Source organism: Manacus candei, unplaced genomic scaffold (assembly GCF_025592945.1).
Source record: "Manacus candei isolate 608988 ecotype Guabito, Panama unplaced genomic scaffold, ASM2559294v1 h1tg000072l, whole genome shotgun sequence".
Taxonomy (NCBI): Eukaryota; Metazoa; Chordata; class Aves; order Passeriformes; family Pipridae; genus Manacus; species Manacus candei.
The window spans coordinates 3,022,216-3,047,706 of record NW_026138120.1 but is presented as its reverse complement, the minus strand read 5'-3'; the positions used below and the strand labels follow the sequence as shown (position 1 = coordinate 3,047,706).

At 39.1% G+C, this 25,491-nt stretch overlaps 1 protein-coding gene and 1 long non-coding RNA gene across 9 annotated transcripts in view; one reads left to right on the top strand and one right to left on the bottom strand.

The window, feature by feature from the left end:
• Positions 1 to 3,136: 3,136 nt before the first annotated feature.
• Positions 3,137 to 9,597, top strand: LOC127480333 (uncharacterized). The gene is made up of 3 exons (XR_007907836.1): positions 3,137 to 3,222; positions 4,795 to 5,013; positions 9,039 to 9,597. It is a non-coding gene; the product is annotated as an uncharacterized LOC127480333 (long non-coding RNA).
• A 1,366-nt stretch (positions 9,598 to 10,963) lies between these two features.
• The window catches only part of SATB1 (SATB homeobox 1), a 92,285-nt gene continuing 77,757 nt past the window's right edge, over positions 10,964 to 25,491 (bottom strand). For 5 of the 8 annotated variants that reach the window (XM_051808287.1, XM_051808285.1, XM_051808284.1 and 2 more), the window contains 3 exons: positions 15,772 to 15,975; positions 15,180 to 15,275; positions 10,964 to 12,681 (listed from right to left, as the gene is read on the bottom strand). In XM_051808287.1, coding sequence (XP_051664247.1) covers positions 12,199 to 12,681; positions 15,180 to 15,275; positions 15,772 to 15,975 — 783 coding nt within the window. In that variant the 3' untranslated portion in view covers positions 10,964 to 12,198. The remainder of the gene's footprint in view (positions 12,682 to 15,179; positions 15,276 to 15,771; positions 15,976 to 25,491) is intronic. The other 3 variants (XM_051808289.1, XM_051808291.1, XM_051808290.1) reach the window with 3 other exon arrangements.

Sequence of the window (25,491 nt, the reverse complement as noted above, 5' to 3'; positions counted from 1 at the left end):
AATCCCTTCTGGTTTCAGCATAAGCTACCCCAGATTTATATCTCCTGGGTACCTAACTACATCTTCGCTCATCTTGAAAGGAGTCTTGTTACTACCTGGCTTTGTCAGTAGCCAAAATCTGTCTTTTCCAGGTGGAAAGTCCTTTAAATGGTGGTTGCCAAACACAAAGACATGAGGGAGTGCTAGGAGAATTGAAGTCTTAGGTACTTGATGCCCAGGCCTGAGAAACTCTATTTTAAGCAAGAAGTCTGCAGAAACTTCTACTACATTTCTCCTATAGGAGGTTCTCCTGCATTTCTCATGCTCGGGCAAAGGAAGCAGTGATATGGCATTGTGCTGGCTCTTAACGTTGGAAACTGCTGCAAGAAATGGGAGGAGAAGGTAAGCCCAGAAGAAGACAAGACAGGGGTATTATGTCAAGGCTGGACTGCAGTCACCTTCTCTCCACTGAAACTTTTTTCTTGTGTAAAAAACATAAATCGCTAAATAGTGTAACAGCACATTAAGGATGAGGGTATACAATACCTTTTCCTGAAGAGGAGTTTCACTTAAAAACCTCATTCTCCCACACTATGTCCAATAAATCTAGTAACAATATTTTCGTTAGTCTTTTCCCCCTTCTCTCTTAAACTCTTCTGAAAGTGTTCCTGCATGATACAGTAGCTGAGACACTGGAAGCAGGCTGTGTTAGTTGATTAGAACTTAATACTCCCTACTGGCACAAATGAAGGGTTAAGATGAAGGTGCAGATGCTCTTCAGGCTGCATTACAGTTCTAGAAAACTTAGATGTACTCATACGTCATGAATTTAAAACTGTGAAAAAGTCAGCCCTCCAATACCTAGAAAGTCCTTCTTCCTTTTTGAAAGTTTCTAGCCTTTAAGCTTCTTTCTGCAAGGATAAGTATATGCACCGAGTGCACACTATGGAGTCAAGAATCTGGAAGATTTTTACAAAGACACTAAATCTTTTCTAAAATGAAAAACCTGAAAGCAATCTCAGCCCAAGTCTCAGTGACTTTTGAATGCTTGAGACATGACAATACAGTTCAGTATCCGGAAAATAATATCTGCTTTTTCTTTTTTTATCTGAAAGTTTTATTTCTAAAAGAAATATTTTTGCTGAAATTTACTTTATGTGTGAGAAAAGCGTCATATTCCAATGAAAAAGTTCAGCTGCTGTGCAAGAATGCTCAAAGAAAAGAATTTTTTTTGAGTTGACATGACTTTTTTGTGCATGTATTTTGAAAGACTAGTACAAAATCAAATGCAACTTTTAATTCCTCCCCTTCCCATGGGACAACAGTATTTTTCCAACAAAGCAATTATTTTTCCACTGGTTTTAGGGTTTTTGTTGTGTTTTGTTTTAATCAGCTTTAATAATGATTAATACCTGACATCACATTTACTGGGTCTTTATTGGCATGTGCCACAGCTAGCACATATATTACATGCTGGCTCCAGAAATAACCAATCCAATCCAGGTAACATTAGCCTTTGCAGGTGCTGATGGAAGATAGGACAGGAAACGCTCTGCTCCTCGGACAACTCGGCTGCTCATTGCCAAGGAGCTCTTGTAGAGGGGGCCTGGCATTGCCAACTAGCCAAACTTCTCCTCAGCTGAATCAGTAATGCTGCTGATATGCCAGTATTTGTGGGCTCCCAGATTTTTGGTGGCCTTCCTGGTCACTGATATCCATGCTGAATGGAGGCCAGCTATTTTCATCTGGGCCAGGGCAATAGTTTTCCAAAGGACAGTCCATCCAAGAGACAGTTGATATCTACTGTATTAACTCCTTCAAGGAATTTTTATCCAACTTCATTGGAGCTGAGTGTTGGTTTGATTTCTGCTGCACATTTGTCTGTGTGTAAAGATGAGGCAGGACTATTTCTGAGCCAAGGAGAGGCCCATCATTGCAAGAGACAAGAGAACAAACATTCTCACAGTATAATCAATCTTATAGAGCAGATGGATACAGTAATTAGAGCAAAAACAATTTTGCCAAGAATATTAACATTTCAACAGTTTATCAGAAAGGGGGTGTTGACACCGGTCAATAATTTTCTGATTATTGCAAAAACATCTTAAGTTGTTGACTATTTTGTGCAAAATAGGACAGACTAATTTTGGCCTCCTGACCTTGTTTACAGCAGTGGGAAGTAGCATTGCCACCAAAATCTTTTTTAAAAAAACAAACAAACATGTGTTTTTCCATGATTTGAAGGTATTGTAGGCCATAAAAATGTATAGGGTTTCCAAAGAGCATATTTATTTATATTTTACTCAGTCTCATGATACTTGGGTGCGTGCTGCAAAAAATTAAACAACTGTTGTCAACAGTTAGCACAAGTCAAGCCTACCCATTCCTCCCCCTCTTCCCATACATGGATGAGATAAACATCATGCGTATGAACCCAAAAGAAAGAATAATAATAAAAAAAGAAATTAGAAGAATCCAAGTCCATCAAAGTTTAGAACACTCCCTTCACTGGGGAAGAAATAGCTTCTATTCATCTTTTTTTTCCCTCTGAGTGTAAAACTGGCAAATCTTTGTAAGACATGAGAGGAAATACCGGAACAAAATTAGTATAGGTGAAGGGTAGGAGATTTTACTGACATTACTGTGCATTTTAGTAATCTGCTTGTATTTTATTTCTTTTCCCTCCTCTCTTTATTGTTTCTTCCATATTTTTCAGTATCAAGGCAGTCCTTCCTGTTCATGTTTTCTCCCCTGTGCTGTTCCTCACTTGCCTCTGATGCTATTTTCTCAGGGCACTTTCAGTGGTGGGCCTTTAACACAGTGTTATACAGACCCAGCGGACTGGATCATTGCTCTGTGCTGAAGGACCCTCTCATCTGCCTGCTGGAAGGGATCCCTTCATGGGCCATCAAGGTGCCTTGATATAACAGTTGCTTACACAGCTGCATATGAACATTTGAGAAAAGTCAGCATAAATCCTCTGAAACAATTTCCTGACCCTAAAGACAACCCTATAGCTCACTTCAGGGTATTGTGAAAGGACTGAGATATGAATTCACTTTGTGTCTTGCTTTCCCTTAATGAATCACATGAACTGGGCTCTGGCAGAAACCAGGAAGGAGAAATGAGCAGAGGGAGGGAACTTCCTTGAAGTTGGGAATGCCCTCCAGCCTACCTGCAAAACCCCAGTACTGAAGAAGTGGATAAGGGACCACATGTCCAAGTAGAAAACTGCAGTTACAGGTACTTGTCTCGTATGTAGCATATAACTTCTCATTAGTACCAGTAGCACTTCTCATTAGTACCAGCAGCTATAACATCATATCCCTAAACTATGGCAGTACAGATTGTTTAATACTGATGACCAGTGCTTACAGCAAAACCAAGGAGGTGTGGGGTAATATGGCCTTAAATTAACTATTTTTATCCCCAGTCTCAGTGCTTGCTGAATATAAGGTAATTCCTACCATATCAAAGCAACACAAAGACCCTTTCAGGTTTTGCTTCGTGGCCCATGACCTCTGTGAGGCCACAGCAGATTTAGAGCTCAAGTGGCTGAGCCAATGTTTTGGCCACACACTTTTTTTTTCCCAAATACATTCTTATCCTTAGTTGAAGAGGTGCTGTCCAGTGGCCATGAATATGGCTTGGAAAGTGTGAAGGTTGGTATCAAATTGTTTGGTGGTCCTCAGTAGAATAATTATTTCTAACATGTAGCATGTTTTGCTCCTTTGTTTTTCTTCTTGATGTTATTCCAATGGGTTTGGTGAAGCCATGGCCCAAGGCAGATAGTGAAGTTCAGGAGGCAGGTTTGAAAGACGCTGCCATAGACCCTTGCTCAGCAGACAAGTCAGGAGCTATAGGATCTCAGGTCTGAAGCTGCTCCAGGTTGTATAAATATCTGCCCCAATGTCTCTTTACAAAAATCTCAGATATGAAAACTGACAGGTGGGAAGAGCTTTCCTGTTGTGTCTTGTGCCTTTCACTCATTTACTGGCTGGGTGCAAGGTAGAAAGAACTACCCCAGACTACTCTACATCACAACCACGCCGCTTTGGAGCTGGCTGTGGCATTTCACCTCCTTTCTTACAGCAGCAATAAGCTAAGCTTTTATATTATGATGTCTAGAAAACAAAGTAGTTTTTCCCCTTGCTGTTGCAAAGTAGCCAGAGACTATTAGGAGAGTGGCTCAGCAGCTGCAGTAGAAAAGGGGCAGCTGCTACTCAAAGCTCTTGCAGCAGCTTCATGCTGGACCTTGTGGGTTAAAAGTCTGGGCTTAAAAGTCCTTGTGAGAATAATTGTCCCATCTACTGGCTATCTGGCAGTGGTTATGATCAACAGCTGACATATTGATTAAGCAGGGGAGGCAATGGTTAAGCAGAAAGACTTATACTTCCAAAAATAAGAGCAAGTGAAATTGAAGCTAAATCACTGGAAATCTGCCCCTTTGAATCTTTAAAGGTCAGGAGTGTGGATCAAAGATCAAGTAGTGCAAGAAGTGGCAGGGGAATAAATGCCCTGAAGGGCTTGAAGCAGGCTGAGTTTTGGCCTTCAAAGTTTGTGCAAAGCATCTCCCAAAAGGAGGTGAAAAGGAGGAGGACAATCTGAAGCCAAGCCCTAGGGCAGATGGTGGCAGATGCTGCACACTGGAGCACTGCTCTGTGGGACATGATGCCAGCCTGAGGGTCTGCCTGCACAGGAATGATACATTGGATTAGGCTATTCACCCTGGCTTCAGGAATGAGCTGCATCAAACGTGAAATGCAATCACATTGCTTTGATCTGCTTTCCCACGGTGCTTTTTATGTCCAACAGTGTGCTTGCAAGTGGTGTCAGGCTCATGTTATGTGGTACCCTGGGGAGGTACCCCCAGCAGTGATCATCCCTCTGCCCATGGCTCCCCAGAGTTGCAGAAAGCCCAGTGACAACTGGAGGAGACATGGAATCAAACCAGTACATTCCTCTGATTCGTCTCCCAGCCATCCTGTAACACATCCTAAAAACCTTGGGAGCAACGTCTCATGAGGTGATGATGTAAGTATATACGACTTTTTTTTTTTTTTTTTAATCCTCTGTGAACCTTTTCAGTGGGCTTTTGAAGTAGACAAAGGAACAGGTCAGCTAAATCTGAATGATAGTGAGAGGTGCACAGGGAAGGCTGAAAGAAAGGTGGTACCAAATTATAAAAAATGTCCCGGTTTTGCCGGTGAGTGGGGTCAAAGGAGCCTTACTTTACTCTTGCTGCAGTTAGAGCACAGTTGTGAACAGTAACGGCACTGGTAGTATGGCAATGACCAAAATGATTTGGGTTTTAAATTTTTATGCTGGTATGTGTGGGAGGGAATGTTTTGTAAATATGAGGTGACCTACTCCTCAATGAAATTATTCAGATCAGTTGTTTTAAAATCTGGTTATGAACAATGTAGACAATAAAGTACACAAACTGCATTTAGCATACCTGACCAAGAAAACAGAACAAATTTCAACCCACTCAAATTTGTCTCACTTGTGGCTATGGAGGACTCAAAGCAACTGACTGGATGCTGGACACTGTCCACATGGGATGCCATTACGGGGTTGTGGGTTGCCCAGCACAAGAGCAAAAAGCAATTCTTGACCTGTTCAAAAGAAGGTCACATCAACCGTTTGTTTTCACAATTTTCTTTGAACTTTTTTTTTTTGAAGCTATTTGTGCTTTTTAGTATGAAGGGGTGTGTATAGCAGTGAGTTCAGCAGTTAAGTGTGCAGAAAAAATGCTCCCTTTTACTGTTTTTTAATCCTGCTGGTTGATAATTTTCAACACTGGCTCTAGTTGTGTTACAAGAAGTTTTGAATTTGCTTTCTGTATTCACCTTGTAGCCATCACTTACGATTTTGCAGGTATTTGCTGAAGAAGCAAGCTGCCACCACCCTTTTACAAGCCTTCTCTATTTAATATTTCCTCTGAAGCAAGTCTGTTACCGTGTTCACTCTCTGTATTTTTGCAGGACATGCAGTATGTGAACCACAAAGTAGTCCTGACTTAGTTTTTCCTGGTGACTAACTCAGATCTCCTTCAGTTTAAACTAGTCTTGCAATTCTCCAGCCATCTCTGGGTATGACAGCCCCTAATGAGTTTTTATCTAAATATTTTTTCTCACCTTTCCTCCTTTTTTGCCTCCTTCAGTCTCTCAGCTGATATTAAATCCTTATTAGACTAGGGGTACAGCATTTTGCCTACTAAGGCAATCCAACACCTGCACTTATTTCACAGTCCAAGCTGCCTGCTGATAATGATAAAGAATAATTTTTCCTTCACTTGTGAAAGGACAACCTAGTTTACCTTTCCCTGCCCTGGTTTGCTCTAAGGTAAATTGTCTTTTAAATTGCTTTCCCCAGGTGAAAACACTGACTACAGATTAAAGGCCATGTTTAGGTTGATGATGGGAGAGTGAAGAAGAGTTAAGCCGTTTTGGGGCATGCTATGTGCAGGGGAACCTCCTCGAGATGAGGCAAGATGGGACGCAGCTGTGGGCAGTGCTGGTAGTTATCAGGATAGTGGCCTTCTTTAATGTGGATGGGGAAGAGCAATAAGGTTTGTACTGCAAAGACTGTTTATTTTGTAATACAAATAAAAAAACAGAGTGCCCTTTTTTTTTAAATTCTGTTCTGGGAGAAAGTCCTCTGCAAATTCAGTAGGATTATGCATGAACTTTTCTGGCTCCAACAATTTCAAATCATTGCAACTGACTATATCAGTATGAAATCTCTCTCTGAAGGCTCTTGAGGCTTCTTACTTGCTTCCAAACTTCTGAACTGTGTGTGCTTTATACAACTCTGTGCACTCACAAAGGTCATGTTTTTTTCTGTTCTCTTACACTACGATAAACATCTGATCCATACTACACATTTTTTTTTCAACTCCTGTGGCACATCTGGTCTGAGGAGAAGCAGGACTGTAGGAGACAGCTCCAAAAGGTAGGTTTGAGGCTGCAGACATACTGCTTGTGGTTAGATGTAATCCTGGAAGAAAATGAGAGGGTTTAAAGGCTGGATGCTACTTTAACACATTTTGTGTGTAAGCAAATTACCTAGAGAGTCCCAACTGCATCTGCCATGGTAACATGTCAGCAGCTGATGAAAAGAATCCTGCATGTCTTACACATAGGGACAGTACCAGAGGACAAACTGATAGGGGACCTCTTTTGCCATGGACAGCTGAGGCTTTTGTGTTGCCCTAGATAATACCTGCCAAGGCAAATCCCACAATTGGAGACCATTGTTCATTTTAGATCAAGAACATTTTCTATGGAGTCTTGGCAGTAGTTTGTAGTACTTTAAGTATTGATGTAGCACAGCTTGCAAAAAGAGCTCGTTCCCCCATGCAAGGGTAGCTGTTGTGACCTTATTGATTCTCCAATCTTTATCTGGCACTTCCCTCTTTCCTTTTCTTTCTCCCCTCTGTGATGGACGTCCCCTTGCCCCCTCTACTCCATCAGCCCAGAAACAACCTGGCTCCTGTTGGGTTTGCTCCAGTTATCACTCTCTTTCCCATGCAAGTGGCTTATTCTGGCAACTCTGCCAGGGTCACAGCATAAATGGTGATGACAAAGGGTAGGTGATATCAGACACACACAGTCCTTGCTGCCACATATTAAACTGTGGCACATATACCTCAGTGCTGGCATGTGACCAGGAGAGATGGCATTTGGGCAAGATGACCTGGAGCAGGAAGAGCGTCCGGGTCAGGTCAAAGCGAAACAATACCGTGTGAGATAGTGGGAGGGTTACCAGCAGCAGAGTGGGCGGGAGGGCTCCCGTATGAACCTGAAAGCAAACAAACTCACTGCCAAGTAGCACTACTCTTGCTCCAAGGAGGATCACTTATTGCAGTTTGAATTATTAGCTCATTTGTTGTAGTAAAAGACTGTGTGGACGCAAGGCACTGTGAGGAGACCAACCTAAATTACCTCTGTGTGCAAAAAAAGGCCTGGGAGTATATTTATATCCCTGCTTTGCTATGGGACTGTTATTCAAAGCACAATATAAATCATTATGTAAAAATCAAAATACCTTTGGTCTCTGCAATGTACCTGACTTCAAAGCACAAGTTCAATAAGCTAAGCAGAATTGGTAATACTTGATGTTCAAGTAGAGCCTCTATAATATCTAATTTATACTGCTCTTAACATATGGGGCATTTGCTTTGGCAAATGAACTTAGTAATATCTGGTGCTTTCCCAGCACAAAACCAAAGTACTAACTTAGTAATTCACTGCAACAAAATCACTGGTTTGGAGGAACCTTCCCCTCTTTCTCCATTTCCTGCACCCTCCCAACTTTAAGAAAAAATTAAGCAGAATAATTTAATACATGGACAGTTTTTGCTGTGTCATCTGACCAATTTAAGGTAGCTATACAAAACACAAATCTAAACCACTGAATTGTAGGGTAGCAACTCTTTGTAACGATAAGCAACTTCTGTATGTGTGACTGGGGCGTGAGACTGTCCCCAAGCCTTGGACTTCTTGGAATCTGGGGCCTCTTTGGGTTTCTTGCAGGGCTGAAAAACACACACTGGGGACTCTAGCATATACATATAAATCTTGTCAGTTAAATATAGATTAATGGGAATTATCAGGAAGTAAAAATACCCTACTTTTGATGGTAAACACCATAAAACATGGTAAATACGTAACATCAGTTTTATAGCAAAAGCTAAGTTCTGCCATCCCCTCTCAGCACTTGCTTCCCTCATTTTTAGGCATTTGGTTTTCTTTGCAGCTTAAATTCTATTCTTAGGAAGTTATATTCATTCCTCATACTAAGTATATACAAAATACTCATTTTACATACACTCAGTGAAGTCCTACTCAGTGAATTTTACTAACAACTTCCCAACTAATAGTGTTTTGATGTCTCAATTTCTGTTTTTCATTACCGACGTCCAGTCTGATTTTTTAACCTTTGCAGAAATGGAAAGTTGTGGTTGTGGGTTTTGGTTTTGCATTTTTGTTTTTTGTTTTTTTTGTAGATTTTTCGTTTTGTTTTGGTTATGTTTTTTGTATTTTTTTTGGTAGGATTCCACCAGACAGTGAGAAAAAGGAACAGAACAGGACATAAGGTAGGTAGTCTAAGTGGACCATGAGTCAAGGTGACATATGCTTGTCATAGCTTAACTCCTAACAGTATAAATGTCTCGCATTCACAAAAAGCTGGAATCCTTAGTACCCATATCACCTTTGAAAACACTGCTAAGGATTTAACAAAAATGCTTTTGGTCACTTAGGCCAAGTTAAAAGACTGTACTCACAGCCCACCCACCGGGACACAGAAAGGCAATGATTCAAAGCCCTGTGCAGGTAATGTGCAACTACAGAGGCTGAACTACTTGGAGGATAACCTCAGCTACGCTAGGAGAAAGAAAACCGAAGATAATGGAAAAGAAACAGCTATAATAACCATCTGCAAGCACACATGGTCTCTACTTCAGCACCCATAAAACTTAAAAGGATAAAAGAAAAGGAAATTGCTTGCAAAATAGCAAAGACAATTTTATAAACATTTCTTCTTATACTTTTGTAGGGTTGCCCTGTTTCTGCTGTTAGGAGTACTGTGTGTATTAGCATTTATTGTGGAGAGAGGGATATTTCAAGAAAGTCTTCCCTGCAGCTTCTCTCCTACCCCACCTATGCACACACTGCTAGTTTAAAAGTGTACCCAAGGGTGCCACTGGTATTGTCCTGCACATCAGATCAGCTTTCATTGCCTGGGATATGTATTAGCCTGCTCCTCGGCTGTGAACAAGGATCTGTCCCAGCTCCAAGTGGCTGTATGGCTGTGCAAAGCAGTGATCCCATTTGAAATGAGGGAAGAAATACAATGTTGATCACAGTGACGTCTGTGGACTAGGAATTAATTTTGCCCTTTTCCAACCAGCATAGCTTTGGGCTACTACAAGTCCCTTAAGTGCGGGTATAGTTTGTCTTTTTATTGGAATGCAACGCCAAATTACATGTATGTGTCCCTCCTAAGGCTTCTTTCCCTCCCAGAGTGGTTTTAAGGCTCTTTTCTTTTAACTGGACTGGTTCCCAAACCCAAATCATGGTGCAGCTCCAACACAGTCCTGGGAGCAGCCAAGAGGTGCTGCAGCTGGGAGCCGCTCAATGGACCCACAAGAGCACTGAGAAAAAGGACAACCTGCGTCAGTTTTAAATGAAAACCTGCTTTGTTGCCTAATATGGATACTCCTAAAGAAGTTAACGGAACTAAACAAAGACATTTTCTGCAACCTAACAGTCATTTGTGTCTTTGAAACTCATGTTGAGTTTTGTAAACTTTTAGTAATTTCAGAACTGAGCTGAATTCCAGTCCCAAGTCACATGGGTTATACGCTGTTTCTCTCCTAGGAGAACAACAGTGTGTACTTCACAGCTTTCAGCTGCAGACTGCTCTTTAGCCTAGCCATGAGCCTTGCATAAATTCAGAGGTCACCAATTATTATGACTTTATCAAGAACCTTATTAATGATCATTAAAAATAATCTTGCTTAGAAGGGGACTGCTGTGGGAAAAGCCCATCCGTCCTATTTATGACTATTAATGTTTTTTTTTAATGTTTATACATTAGTGCAAGGAACAGTGTTAGCATAATTCTAGTGTAAAATAAAACCAGCTGTATCCATTATAAGTGCATTACTGCCAGGAACTGTAAATATGTTTATGCCTGATAGCCTTCTGACTCAATAATATCCTGCTATCTCTGTTGGGCAGGCAAGTTTTGAAACCAAGAAAAGACAGGTTATGATTTTCATAACCAAACCAGGTTTTTTTTTGAAGTATGTTATCTAAATTCAAATTTTAAGAAGGTCATTAAAAAAATCTGCCTGTGATTTTAAAGGAGAACAATTGAAATGTCATCTTCAAAGTGGTGGCAAGAAAGTATGATGTGCACTAGGAACAGGTTTTTCCTCCCAGATATACACATACGCAGACAAACCCTGCCATATCATACCATACAAACAATTTTAATTGTGTAGTTACAGTCAATAACCACTCCTAGTCAGAACATTTCTGCATAAAGAAAATTGTGATACACTTATAAAAACAGCCAGCTGTAACAAAATAACTGGTGTTTTCATAGCAATAAACTCATAAAAAAGAAATACACCTTTATACAGAAAATTTATACAGCTGTAGCTTTAAAATTGATTGTAAACCAAAGGAAGACACATTGCAAACATCAATTATTTTCACATTAATTGCATAAGTTTCTAAGGTGATCTATTAGTTTTATTTACCTAAGCTTATTTGCATGATAGTAAAAATTGCATACAACAATAAGAGTGAAGCTTATAGTATGAATTGCTTGGATAACATAGAGCACTTTTTATAGGCAACTGTGTAAAGCACATTTTCTCTATTTAAAACTTTTAAGACACTTTGTTTTACTGCCCATCAAAATACATTTATAAATAGAAAAAAAAATCAGTATGATAACAAGAGAAGCAATATTACATTTAACGGAAACTTCCAAAAAAATTAATTACAACATGATGCTGCAGGATCTACAAATAAATAATGAGGACTAAATTGTGTTTCACATTTTCTTTTTCATTTTCTTTAAAACCATGTAACAATGAGAATGGAAAAAAAAATACAGTGACCTTTATTTCCAAAAGAAAACAAATCTGAATTACGGCAGTGCCATATAATACAAGGCATTTGTTGGCATATGTTATCTTTAAACTGCATTCCACAGTCTATAGTTCTTTTGTAACATACAATAGAACAAGAGTAACAAACTCTTTTTATTTTATTTTTTTAAATAAATGTGAGTTTCCAAAGATCAAGTGTGGAGTGCTACAGTAATAATTAAAAAACAAGAACAAAACAGAAACAAAAAAAACAGTAAATCACAAAAGTTGTAATGCTTGTCTGAAGGCTCCAGAATCAAAATCACTGGTATCATGCTTATTGGGTACACTCACAGTGTATCCAGTGAACACAAATTAATATCAAACAATCCTCAACGCTTCATCTGTTGCTGCGAAGCAGTTTGTAAAACAGAGTAAAACATCTAGTGCAGTCTGCATTATCCTTTTTTCAACTTTTGTGCAAGTTTTGGAAGATTCATTGGCCAAACAATGAATAATAAAGGTTTTTGACAGAACGCAAGATGGAATTTTCATTTCATTAGTAAATACCAGTGGCACTGTTGAAAGAAAATAATACTTTTAGATCAGTCTTTCAATTCGGCATTAATCTCTGTGTTCCCTTCTACTGATAACTCTTCTTCTAGTTTAACTGAAAAAAGCGTGTTTGCATTTTTGTCTTGGATGCTGTCTTCCAAATCCTTGAGCAGCTCTTCTTCCTTGTATTCTGCAACATCCACCTCCAAACCAGAATTGTCCTTCAGCTTCCCATGGTGCTTGAGATAGTATCGCTGGTTCTGAAAGAACTTGATAATGGTGTACTTGGGCAGGTCAAGCTGAGCGGAGAGAGTCTGGATTGCTTCTTCATCTGGATACAGGCCTACGTCTTGTATGAAACTCTGTAGGATCCCCAGGGCCTCAACAGAAATCTTTGTTCGCGGTCGGGGTTTCTGACGATTTTCATCCTCAGATTCAGCTGGTGATGCTACTGTCGGTTGCCTTGGGGGTAGTCTGGGACCTGGTTGTTGTTGCTGTTGCTGCTGCTGTTGCTGTTGTTGCTGCTGCTGCTGCTGCAAGACAAAGAACAGCATTTTTTTGTACATGAATTCTTGCTGATATTTTGTTACCAAGAAAATCCCGGGGGGGGGGGGGGAATTGCAAAGCTATAAACAAGGGCTTAGTAAGTTTAAAGAACAAAAAGGAAGGGAAAAAAAAGAAAGAATGAAAAGAATACCCTGGCTTTGTCTGACTGAAAGCGGTGATGATACAACATCGGTGTGGTTTAGCCGACAAATTTTAATGAACATGCTCCATGAGTCAACTGCAGACAAGACAAAATGCTAAGTAGGTGACATGGTATAGGATTAACTTGACCAGCTTAGCCAGAACTGTTGCAAGGGCAAAGTGAGAAAAGTGCCAGATGAGGGCAAATGTGCCAGAGCTCTGCCAGCAACAGCAGCTGCTGCCCAAAAAGAAGGGCTGCAAATCTCTAGCAATAGCTAGATGAAGGGATGGGGGAATCAGGGAGAAGGAGAGCATTTTAGCTAAGTATGGAAATATCTCACTGCTGATCTGACCTCAGCATGCACTGAAGTCTCGTCAAACTTGCAAACATTACAACAGAATGCCTTGGCTGGGAGTGCCTAATGTCACCCTGTCAAACCTAGCCTCAGCAAGGACAAAGAGATCTGGAGGTAGGAAATCTCTATTTCCCCTTCTGGCTCTGACCTCTCTTGCGTGTGGTCTTGGAGTAGGCCTGTGTTGCCTGTGTCCCAAAGTATAAGCAGGGAACAGACCTATTTACCTGCCTCTGTGTTTGAGCTGGGGATTATTTAGTTAATATTTATAAAGCACTAAGATGCAAAGCTCTAAATAAGTTGCACTATTATTATTAGAAGGGAACATGCTGCATTCCAAAAACTCAGGCAATAAAAATGAGTCAGTATGCACATCAGAAGAATAAGATAAAGGAAATTATGATGTAAATAATTAACAAGAGCTTAAAATGAAATTTTGCAAGCATGGATTCAGAAACATTCTTAAAAGGTGAGGCACTGAGCCCTAGGGACAGAAATGTTTTTCTCATCTACCACCAGAGTACAGTACACTATAAGATCATGTTTAAAATCAAAAGTAAATTTATCAGCTACTGTTTGTGTTGACAGTTCTTTTGCTGCACAGCACAGGAAGCACTGGTTAGTAAGATATTTTGGATCAGCAAATTTCTTGTCATATGGTGCAAACCACCAGTTATTATTAAAAAACAACCGCAGCAAAACAAGCAGTTGCTATCACTACATTTCATTTCCCTTTGCGCGTCTCCCCTCGACAATTTTTTGTGTGTTGGTAGTGGTTTCCAAGCTCCCAGTTGCAGCTCTTTGAGACACTAAAAAGCACAAAATGCTGTACAAATGGTATAAATATTGGAAGCATAATTCTGTCCACTTTCATAGGGCCACTTGTGGTTGTGGAGGCTTTGCAGAGATCTTCACAACCTGTTTAGAAGCCACTGCTTTAAGTGATCTTCAGATTCTAAGGTCTGACACAAATGCTAGTGGAATTAGGGCTCTTTCCTCATCCCTATTCCTGCCCTTTCATGTTTTATGGTCTGTGAGCAGTCCCATTCAAGGCTCCAATCCTAAAGAGACTCAAGACTACTCCCAGCATATTAAATTCTTACAAGACTTGAGGCTTTGTATATACAGTTTGAAAACTTGAGTCTGAGCTACATATTTATGCATCTACAACAATTACCACGTACAAGAGCGGAGACAAAACTCAGGCCCAATCTCCCAATCCTTACTCTTACAAGTCATATTAAGAGATTACAATGCAACTGCCTATGTGAATAATATTTGTGAGATCAAACACACAACTTTTATCAACAAGGCAAGAAAATCTAAGCGGCATAGTGGTTGAATGTTCATACTGTTCATAAGCTTCTCCTTTTATCCCCTTAAGAAGCGATTTTATTAAAAACAATGTACATTTTCAAACAAGTGCTGTTTTATTACTTAATATAGATCTTTCTCTCTCTTTTTGCTAAATCAAACACCAAGTTTCCAGGCTTTCACAATTATTTTAGTACTTGATATCCTAAGGGATTGTCTTATTCAGTTTGCTTTATCTTTAATATACACTCATGTTGTTTCTGGCTGCAAGATAACTCTATCCTTCCTAGCTTTGTAAATATTTTTCTGTATAGGTAATACAAATGATACCCAGGGTCTCAGCTGAGGTTGGGAAAGCATGGGGTAATATCTGCCCTTTAAGAAGGAGCAGTTACAAGACTGACCTCAGGCCTTTTGTGAGAGGCGATTAAAGAGTGCCCAGCTCAGAGAGACACCAGTCCCTACTGACAACCTGGGCAACAAAGCTCAGCAAAACAGCCAGTTCCGCTCCCGGCTGGCAGCGTCTGTCTGAACAAAAAAGGGTGGGTGCAGCCCCTGGAGGAGGGGGCACCGCCAGAGCTGCCCTGGAGCGGAAGGCAGCTGTTTCTAAGCCCCATGACGTGGGCCTTGCATCCCCTCCTCTCTCTCCTTGACATGGTGCCCTTGTGCCAGCTCACCTGCGGAGCAGCACCCAGCCAAGGTCCAGCGGTCAGCAGGCCTGGTAAGAAAGCGCCTCTATGCTCTCCTTTCCCAAGGGTGGTGGGAGAGGGGCTCTGAAGGAAAAACAAACAAATATTGACTCACCCCAGTCTCAGCTGGGGTTAAAGTGGGATGAGGAATCCCCTTCCCGTCACTCCTACCTGGGGGCGAGCCGCCACTGCTGAGGGTTCTTGCTTAGTTTTTGAACAGCAGCACAACAAGGTCCTCCCACTTTGCTGGGAAGACCTTTGACAACGGGTGCCACACGGCCCTGCCTTTTGGCCCTGGCGCCTGTCCAGCCAGGGACAGCCAGCACAGGGCTTGCCCTGCCCCGCACAGAGCTGCCTCTGCACTGCCACCACACGCGTTCGCAAAACACCACCGAAACGAAAACTGTGGGTGGTCGCATGGTCTCCTTTGAACCCCGGTGGTGGACCGGCAGTGTGCTCTTATCTTGTATCGGGAGACCTGCATTTAGCCTGGCCGGGAGGAAAGAAACACTAATTTCCTCTGCTCCGTTTAAAGCTTTATTTACTTAGCGCTCTGCGAGATTGGCCAAGGTAAACTAACCTGAATCTGTTCTGCTGGCACATGGATAATGTGGGAAGGCCTGTCACCATGGTGATGAACTGCATTGCTTTCTTGTTCATAAATGGCATCGCGTTCAGGCTGAGGAAGACTGAGGAACCTTCGGATCATGGAGAGATTCTCCCAGAGGGTCCTGTTCTCTGGTGAGGGATCTTCTTTCCAACGTAACAGCTCACAGAGCCACCCCTTGAAGATAACACCAGCAAAACATTAGTTTTTTTCCTCACTTCGTGAGTGGCAAAATGAGGGTGAATTGAGTATTTTAGAGGCACTGCATTCTCTCATGCTCTCCCCCGATACCAAGGTGCTTTCATTGTGCAAGCTGAGCTTAAAGCAAACACAGATGCGCTGAGAGGCTGCCCTCCTGTTTTACAGACTCTTCCACCTACAAGCATTTTGGAAAGCACGTTCCCACCACAGTGCTGCTGTTCATTAGCTTAGAAACAAACCAGTTGAAGGCAGAATCCCTTACACGCTCCCCGCTTCAGAACAGGGGGTTCACCAATGCCAGTATACTCTCTGCTCTGCCTATGCTCTTTCATGCAAGGCTACACCCATCTGACAGCAAGGACACCATATTTCAGGAGCCAACAGATTGTCTGCTGAGCAATTTTTACATTCCTGGTACTACTACTCAAAACAAGAAAGTACTTCAGATATCTGCCTTGACTGCCTAAAATAAATCACAGCGGTACAGGAGCTCCCTAACATCCATTCAAAAGACTGGAATCCTTTGACCGGATGCAGCCAAGTAAGAACTTCTTCATTTCTGCTACAAGTAAAGGTGTCTCTGTAGGTGAACTTATTTCAAGTGATACATGACTCTGTTTCCAGATTGTCCTCATAGACCCGGAAAAAAACCATTCTCTCAGTTTTACATACAGTATTACCAGGGCTTGGAGGGGAGCAAGATGTGCTCAAGCTTCTGATACACCCCTTATACCACTTCCACATCACAGGACAGCAATGTGCCCAAGAGCTTACCTACTCTAACTCAGATGTGGCTTTGGAATACATAATATGAAGGCTACAGAATCCCCTGCAAGAACTGTAGCAGTTCCTAATTTGCTTCTGAAAGAGACATATGAGTTAATCTTGAAAATTTAATGTTTCCTTACGTCTTCTCGAAAATTTAATTGAGGATTTTTTTCTTAACTGTGCATTGGTAGTTTGAAAAGAAAAGCGCAAACCCTCTAGCTAGGACAGTGTGCATCAGCAGAAATTTTCTGGTATATTAAAATTTAGAAACATAATATTACATGTATAAAACATGCATATTTCCTTCCTTTTAGCTTCAAGGATCTGTTTTCAAAACTAGGTCCATGCAATTTTATTTCTTAATGCTGTAGGAAAGATAATGTGACATTTTATTGAATCAACAAATAATATAAATGTACAGAAGCTTTTAGATCCTTTTTATGTGTACTGGTAGTAGATTAATGGTTTATCCAGACTAGATTACTAATAGATACAATAGATACATAGACACAATATAGATATGTATTTTCTTGAACACATTCATACATATCTTTAGCTAGCCGTTAATAAATGCAGTGTAAAAATATTGCCTCGACAGGAAGAGGTGAAAGTAAACAATCTTAATGCATTCATATTGTATACAAAAATTTTTAGTGAGGTGTGTATAAAAATTCGAAGTATATTCGCTTAGATATAAGTGGAAAACTGAACAAATGACAGAGGAGAAAATGCCCCTGAGAAACAATCAAAATGACAAATGTTGTAGAGATGGTGGTAGCAAAGCCGAGAAAGCAAAAATTTAAATGGGGCCAAAATCTGCCAGCTGCTCACAAGGTGTGCTAGGGCGGGAGGGGAGAGGGCAGAGAATGGTAGCAGCAGAAGGGCTCCCCTGCAGCCCAGGGATGGAGTGCACCCCATTCCTTGACCATGCACTAAGGGGGCTAATGGGTATTCCTCCAGTAAGGTGGCTGGGAAACATGGCCAAATGCCTTCATATAGAGCTGTCCCAGCTGGAATCATATGGCAGGCTCTCAAAACAGTAGCAAGGGTCTGTGGAATCTCACTGGAGTATGTTAGCAGGGTAATATGGAAGCTCTCCATGCTCCTAACAAAATCAACATGTTACTCATGGGTATACACGCCAGCTTATGCTCAACAGTAGTATTAGTTTTCTGCAGTAAGTTAAAAAAGGTGCAATCAGAAAGTAGGGGTAGCTTGTTGGGGATGGAGGAGGGAAGATGATGAAGAGAAACCAATCTAGATATTTTAACTGAAAAGCAGTTACAAAATTCTTTAAAAAAAAGCAACCCATAAACCAGCCCCTGCCAGAGCACAAAAATTTTCCTTTGGTTGTCTACAATCTTCACTGCTTCACACTGGAACTGTTGGTCCTCTTTCTAATGGTGGTGAAATAAAGAGCAGAGCTGACTATCATGACAGTTTCATAAAATTAAAAAAAAAAAAAAAGACAACCTGTCCCTCCCATGACACCTCTCTAAGGCATACAGACAGACTGGAAAGGAAATTGCACCATGCATTCAGAAGCTGCACATATTTTGTCTGCTGAGCACGTGCATCACAGGTTTTTGGGGTTTTTTGAAAGAAGACAGTAGAAACTCTTTATAATTAAAAAATGTCCAATAGTAAAAAACTCCTAGGCAATCACATTTTACACTGATTAAACATGCTACACAACAACAGCTTTTGTTAACTAAGAAATACCTTCTCCCCTCATTGTCCTTTCTGTTTCTATATTTACTAGATCAGACCTTATTTTTACTAATTACTGATGGCTAACATTGTACTTCCAGTATTTTTCTGTTAACTTTTGCACTGAAATAATACTTTAAACTTCTTATCTAAAATTATTTGATTAATTTTAACTTGAAGCAGGTCCCTTCTAGCCTTTCAGGGAAGCAGCAATTTTGAGATACTGAAGACACATACTTCTGACAGGGTACACAGAATGTATTGCTATTCTACCAAAATATCTCTATTCCACTGGGTTTGTCACACTTGTAAAGAAGCAGATACACTCTCATGAAACATATGATGGACAATATGGAAACAACCAACTGAATTCTTCTATAATTACACAGATAGAAACAATTTTTTGGTCTTCACTGCTTATTTCTGAACATATTTATGAAAGTTGATCTCACCAATGTTCTCAGAAAAGATAGTGAATGGACAGTAAGAGAGGCTGTAGGGGTTTTCTTTGTTAAGAGACTAAGGACTTTACACCAATGCTCTTTCTTTTGGTTCAAAACAAGCAAACAAAATGATAAGTATTTCACTTAGTTTCAAGTTCAGAAATCTGTATATGAAATAAAACTCATTCATAAAAGTTAAAGGAGAATGTATGAAAAGTTTTTATAAAATTTAGGAAAAGTAATCATCCAAACTTTTCTAATGGTGAATTTTAAGTTCTAGAAAATTTGAAGTTTTTGTTTCCATTTGATGTAAAAAGGTATGAACTGCTGCAGATAATGCAGTTGAATTTACAAGTGAATGCAACAGGGCTGATTTTTCTCCTCTTATGCTTTTTTAAGTCTAGAGCAAATTCTGCCTAGTTCAAACAATTTGTTCTGAAGGAGGGCTTGAGTGACTGGTTGTTTTTTTGCTGTTTGGTGGGTTTTTTTGTTTTTTTGTTTTTTTCCCCCTGACTTTATCGTCTTACAGGAAGTGGAAATGACCACAAAATAATAAGGAAATATTTATAACTCAGATTAGATCACAGCCGGTTTATACAGCATATATACTACACTGTTAAAAAAACAGACTTAAAATAATGAAGCAGATACATTTATGCAGCAAGGCAAACCCCCCAAAAACTCTGCAATGACATTGGGAACAACCTTGATTTTAAAACAGAGTAAATTTGCCAGGCAACATTACACTGAATATAAAGAGAGTACAAAGCAAAATATAAACATTAGCCACATGTAAATATGTTTGGAGAACTTTCAGGATGTTACTACTTTTCAAACTGACAAAGTTTAATTTGACACCTTCTGTTCTAAAACCTTTGTTTCTATTCAAAATCACGCCTTTAGCTGCTATCAATCACTATGCGCTCCCTATTACTTAAAATACTGGCATGGGCCCTGGATAAGCTGAAAATGCCATGCAGATGAATTCTGAGATAATATGTTCAAACCTGTTATATACAACACAAATCCTGTAAAGTTATGTATTGTAAACCTACATTTATTGGGAACTAAAAGTCTTAAATCCATCTGCTACAAAGAAAATACTGTTATGCACTTTCAAGTAACCAAGTACCATCTGCAAAGGTCTTGCTACAGTAAGCAAGAAAATGGTGAAAAAAAAAAAGATGCTAAACCTAAGATATTTAAAATAAATAAGAGTCTTCTGTCTGGTTTTCTGATAGGGATTTAGTAAAGAAACACAAGACATTAGAGGAAAAAAACCTGTGAAAGCCGAACTGCCAAACTATTGCATGAAAAGCGCAAAGAGGATAACTGCCAAAACTTGGGCTCTGCAATACCCATGAGCATGCTTATTTTAAAGAAAGCACTATGCATTTTATCTATAGATCCAAATGCTATTTTATTCTGACCTGTGCAGTGTATAAATAAAACCCTCTGCTCTGTCACATGGTTTCTAACAAACTATTCTTGCATTCTGGTATCTTTCTTATTAAAAGAAAAAAAAATACACTTAAGGTGTAAATACCTACCCTAATTAGATCAAAGAGGATAACATTACAATCATGAAAAATGTTCTCTGGCCAAAGCTTTCCAAATCAGCAACAAACATATCTAGTCTGGGAAGAAAAGGTTTCAAGGTAGAGCAATTGAACATGTTTGGTCAATTTGTTACAGTGGTACTAATTTGGCAAATGATGAATATTTCTTACAGAATAACAAAGACTTCAGCATTTTTTAGAAAGGCTGTAATTTGAATCTAAGAAGGCAAAACATTTTAGAGTATCAATGCTAAGATATCATCAGTTTTTCTTTTGTATAGTATATCTAAGATTATTTTGTATCATTCTCTGGGGCATATAGTATAATAAAAATATATGGTGTTAAAAGAAATGAGTCTAAATAGGGAGGTATTTGATATAAACATTTTAGCAGAAAGTGTGAATTGCATTTAAGCATCTACTGTGAACAAAGACTAAGTACATAATCCATTAAACTGTACTTCTAACTAAAAAAAATTGAGTATTGTAGACTAAACTAAAGTAGGCATTTTGAATGAGTACATTTTCAGCAACTAACTAGAAAGCTAGCAATTTATCATTCAACAAATAATTTCCTACTTTTAAAAGAATCTGTAAGTGTTACTTATGCTAATGAAGACTGTTTTTAATCTGCCCACAAACACGCTAATAGAGGGCAATTTTTTTTTTATTTACAATGCTGAAGGCACTCCAGTTTATAGAACACAGATATGAAATTACACTTGGTAAAATGGGCTCTTAATTGTCTGAGCAATCCAAATCCTTCACCTTTAACAGGAAAGCTTATAGACAAAACAAAGGAAAAGAACGCAAGGACTAAACTTTAAATATTGACTTTTTCCCCTTCAAAAGCAATCCAACTTGCTTTACAATCTCATGATTGTTCCAAATGACTGTGTTCACCTTAGCTATTTCTATTTCTTTTCAAAACAGAATCCAAATATAGAGGGGAAGAAAAAGGGCCAACATAGCCACTGCCATATATGCATACAGTCTTAGTCTTTAGTATTAAACTTGTAAGCTGCACATTGCACAGAGAGGTTGCTTTTGGAAAAGTCATAATACTTTGAGCGAGATACATAATGGTAGCAAAGGAGTACTGAAAGCATTTTAAATTATTTACTAGGTTAAAAGGGTGAAATGGTACTTTAAATACATCAAATTTCATCATCTGGGCCATTTTTTGGTGGCAAAGTGGTATTGATCTTTCCAAATGCTTAAAATTAACTATTTCCAGAAGGTCATTATTTGATTAAAGGCATTAAAGTTGAGGGCAAGAAATGATGCACTTTGTCTTCTTTCCCATTCAAATAATCATGTAATTTAATCAGAACTATCCCTTCATGTCCTGTAATAAAAATGTTTGTCTTAAGATATTGTTCTTTACCTAACATATTAACCTTTAAATGTTATGAAGTTCTTAAGAATAATCTCTGCTTAGAGAAGATTCTTCCATAATGCAATGAAAGGATCTCCAGCATTTAAATTGATAAGGCCAAATTTCCCCTACATATTGATTGGAAAATGCATTAAATCCTTCAACTGAGATTTCTCAGAGTGTTCAATAGGATCAAAAATTCAGGGAGATCTGAATCAGTAAACTCATGCATATGGCGCTGAGAAGCAAAAATTAGCAAACGTCACTTTAGCACAAACAAATACAACAAATAAGTAACAATGGATGCTGCTTTAGTTTATCTGGGAAAAGCCACTTGTGTTACATTTGTATTATCCGAAAAAATATAACAGGCACCACCCACCACAGGGTAAGAACAGAGCATTTGATTCAAAACTCATTTTCAGGGTGAGATCACTTAAATTTGACTTCTTTCTGCGCGAAATACTTGTGGGTTCAGCCATGGGAACAAGCCTAGATGGTGAGAACAGTCCTTTTTAGACTTAGATGTTCTTCTGAAATTTCCTGACTGCAGGTTTATCTTTCCTAAAATTCATTAAGTGTCCAGGCTATCTCCTGTGCAAAGCTGAATAGACCTGAATGCTTCACAGAAGAACTGAAGTTTATTAAACTGGTATTTTTATAAAAACTTACAAAACCGAATAATCTACAAGACTTAGCAGTTTTTGATATTGACCAACACATTTGTTAGTGAAAGTCTTTTAATTTTAGCTTATATTTTCAAGAAATGATAAGCACTGACTTCCTTCTGTGAGGTACATGCTTTTTAAATTTTAAAAACTGCAGTGAATGTTCAATACTTTGAGATTTCCCTATTTTTCAGAAAAAAATGTCTATTCTTAATTCAAGAAGCAAAAGCTGGTTTTCAGCTAATTCCAGAAGATGGATAGAGATCTTGATATGTGGCCTAAAGTGATAGTAAGTGTCCCCAGAAAGATGGTTGCCTTAGTATTTTATTTACACTAATCAGCCTTAAGTTTCAGGCTTTGCCTTTGAGCATTCCCCTAAATCAGACAAAGTTTGAAACCTTTATCTCCATATATTTCTGGTTTATCTATTTTATTGGCTTTCATTACTAGAACGTTGAAAAGGGAAGCCAGATGTGAATTTTAAATAAATCTGTATCTGCCATCATCATAGATGAGATTTAGCAAAACAAACAAACTGAAAACCCCACAACCTCATAGGGCTTTTCAGAAGAAAGGTAAACTTCACTAGCAGGAAAAAACTTCCTTTGAAGAATACTGAAACAGATTATGCCATTTCCTCAACTTTCTTATCCTACCCATTATTCAGCTACACCATCTGTCTGGATGTTATCTCCACCTTTCTCTGGGTGGTGAAAAACAAATGACCAAATAGCTAGCAGTGGTACTGATACTATTTCACCACAATTTTTTGGTGGTATTTTAGGGGAAAAGGATTCCTAACATCTCTTCATCCCTCTGCCTTTTCTTCTCTCTAGCTGTAGCATTTAGAAGTTAAATACATGTCTCTTACTGTAAACATCTAAACAAATAAATAAGAAAAAGAAACTTGCTAAAGCAATCTCTAAAATTCAATGACAAGCAACAAACAAGTATAGAAGCAAAATGATCTGGAGAGCTGTTGCTCTGCTCCGACAGTCTTGTCTGTCATATTGGACATCTGCTTCTACCCGGAGCCACGGTGAGTGGCTAAAAGTCAGTGTTTCCAAAAAACTTGCTGGATTAAGGTCTGAGGCTGTAACAAAACTGGTTGGTGTGTTCCCTGTGTATGAGTACTGGAGACATACCACCAGCTCATGGAAATAAAAAACCTAACCTGTAACTCTAAAGCTGACTGAAAACATAAGTATCCTTACTTTTTAGTTGAGTACAGAGAGAATTCAATAATCTAAACGAAGAGCTTCTCCCAAGCTTAGTTTCTCTGCTCTCAGCTTCCTTCACCTTGTCTTTCCCTTGTTCAAATGTATGTTTCTTACAGTATTGCCTTCAATTGCCTAGCAATGATAGATAAGCATATGCCCTAATCAAAACAACAATGTGGACGCCTTTGAGAATCTTACATAAAATGCAACTACATTCATATGTAAAAAGAAGGGGGAAAAGTAATAGATGCAAAAAAAAATAAGGGGCGAAGCTTTACTTTGCCCTCTTCTGCTCTGGATCCTTCCTCTTGCACACATACAATTCAACTGTTATTGTAATTGCAAGATAACGTCTGACAAAAATGGACTTAACAATAAAAAAACCCCAAACTACACAAGAAAAAACACCTGCTAATTATTACATAAGTCACTTAGTTTGGTACATTACTTTTTATAATACGGTCATATGAAATGGGTCAGTGGGTTTCACAGAGGGTGACTGGCAATATATGGCCCTTTATCTTTTATTTAAGTAGATAGAAATACTGATTTCATCGCAATACCAATGTGTCCCTTGAAAGTAAATACAATCCTAAATCCAACCATGACCCTTAACAGCCCACATTTATCTATTCTTAAACATGCAATCAATTTTGTATGGCAGCTATATCTGCAGTTTAGTTAGTGTCTTTAATAGAAAGAGCTTGGCAATTTTAAAAATCTTCTTTACTACTATCAGTTTACAAGTGAACAGCAAATGTTTGCTATTAAGTTGCTTACAGAGATTTAACATTTGCTTTGGGGGAAAGACCTCCAGTAAAAATGCCATAGGGGCAAAGCGTCACTTCTGTAATTACTTATATGTGTGCCTATCGTGTTGTTAGATACTTTTTTTTATATATTATAATTTCCCAGACTGAGTAATTTAATTTTGTGGCTTCTTGTCACATGTTTTTTTCTTTCTAGAATTCACTTTGGATCAGTGGAAGATCTTCCACACATTGAGGAATAACAGGCTCACAGATATTTGGACGTCATTGTAAATTCAGTTCTGCTGACAAGATGTTCGAACAAGTGACATCATTCCAAAACATACACAGCTCAAATATGTTCTCAGACATCCCTTCACATTTTCACAGCTTAAATAAAAGTTTTCATATAGATTTCAATTAGACATTTAAATATTCTGGGAAAATTTCTGGTCTCTTGCAGTTCAGCTTAATTCTGTAGCTCTCAGTTTTACAGTGAAGAACACTTAATGCTCCGATAATGTCAAGGGTGAGGGGAGTCTTAAGTAAATTGAAAAGAAACTTTTCTCTGACTTTCCTGCAGATTTTTTTAACCACAGAAATAGTCAGAAAATTAATAACATCCATTATCTCAAAGCAGTTAAAAAAAAAATCTTTAAAATCCGTATCTGTGAGAGATAGATGCCTCTCAGCAAATGAGTAGGGAGCAGCCAGAAGTGTCTGTCTGACCCATGGAAAAAGAAAGGCAGTGAAGCCCTCAGAAAGCTAAAAAACCTGTAGCTTTAGGAACAATAGGAAAGCTGGATCAAAAGGGAAGCTGGAGACATCAGGTTTCTCACTCCTGGGTAGGAACCAACACCAGAGTGTTTCCAGATAGTTTGCTGTCACGATGGGGTCAAGAACAACCACAGGGGAGAAGTTCCTAGACAGCAGTTCTTAGTGTTAAAATTTTCCTTGCTGGCCAAGAAAAGTGCCAGCCCACCTGAATCTCAGCCCT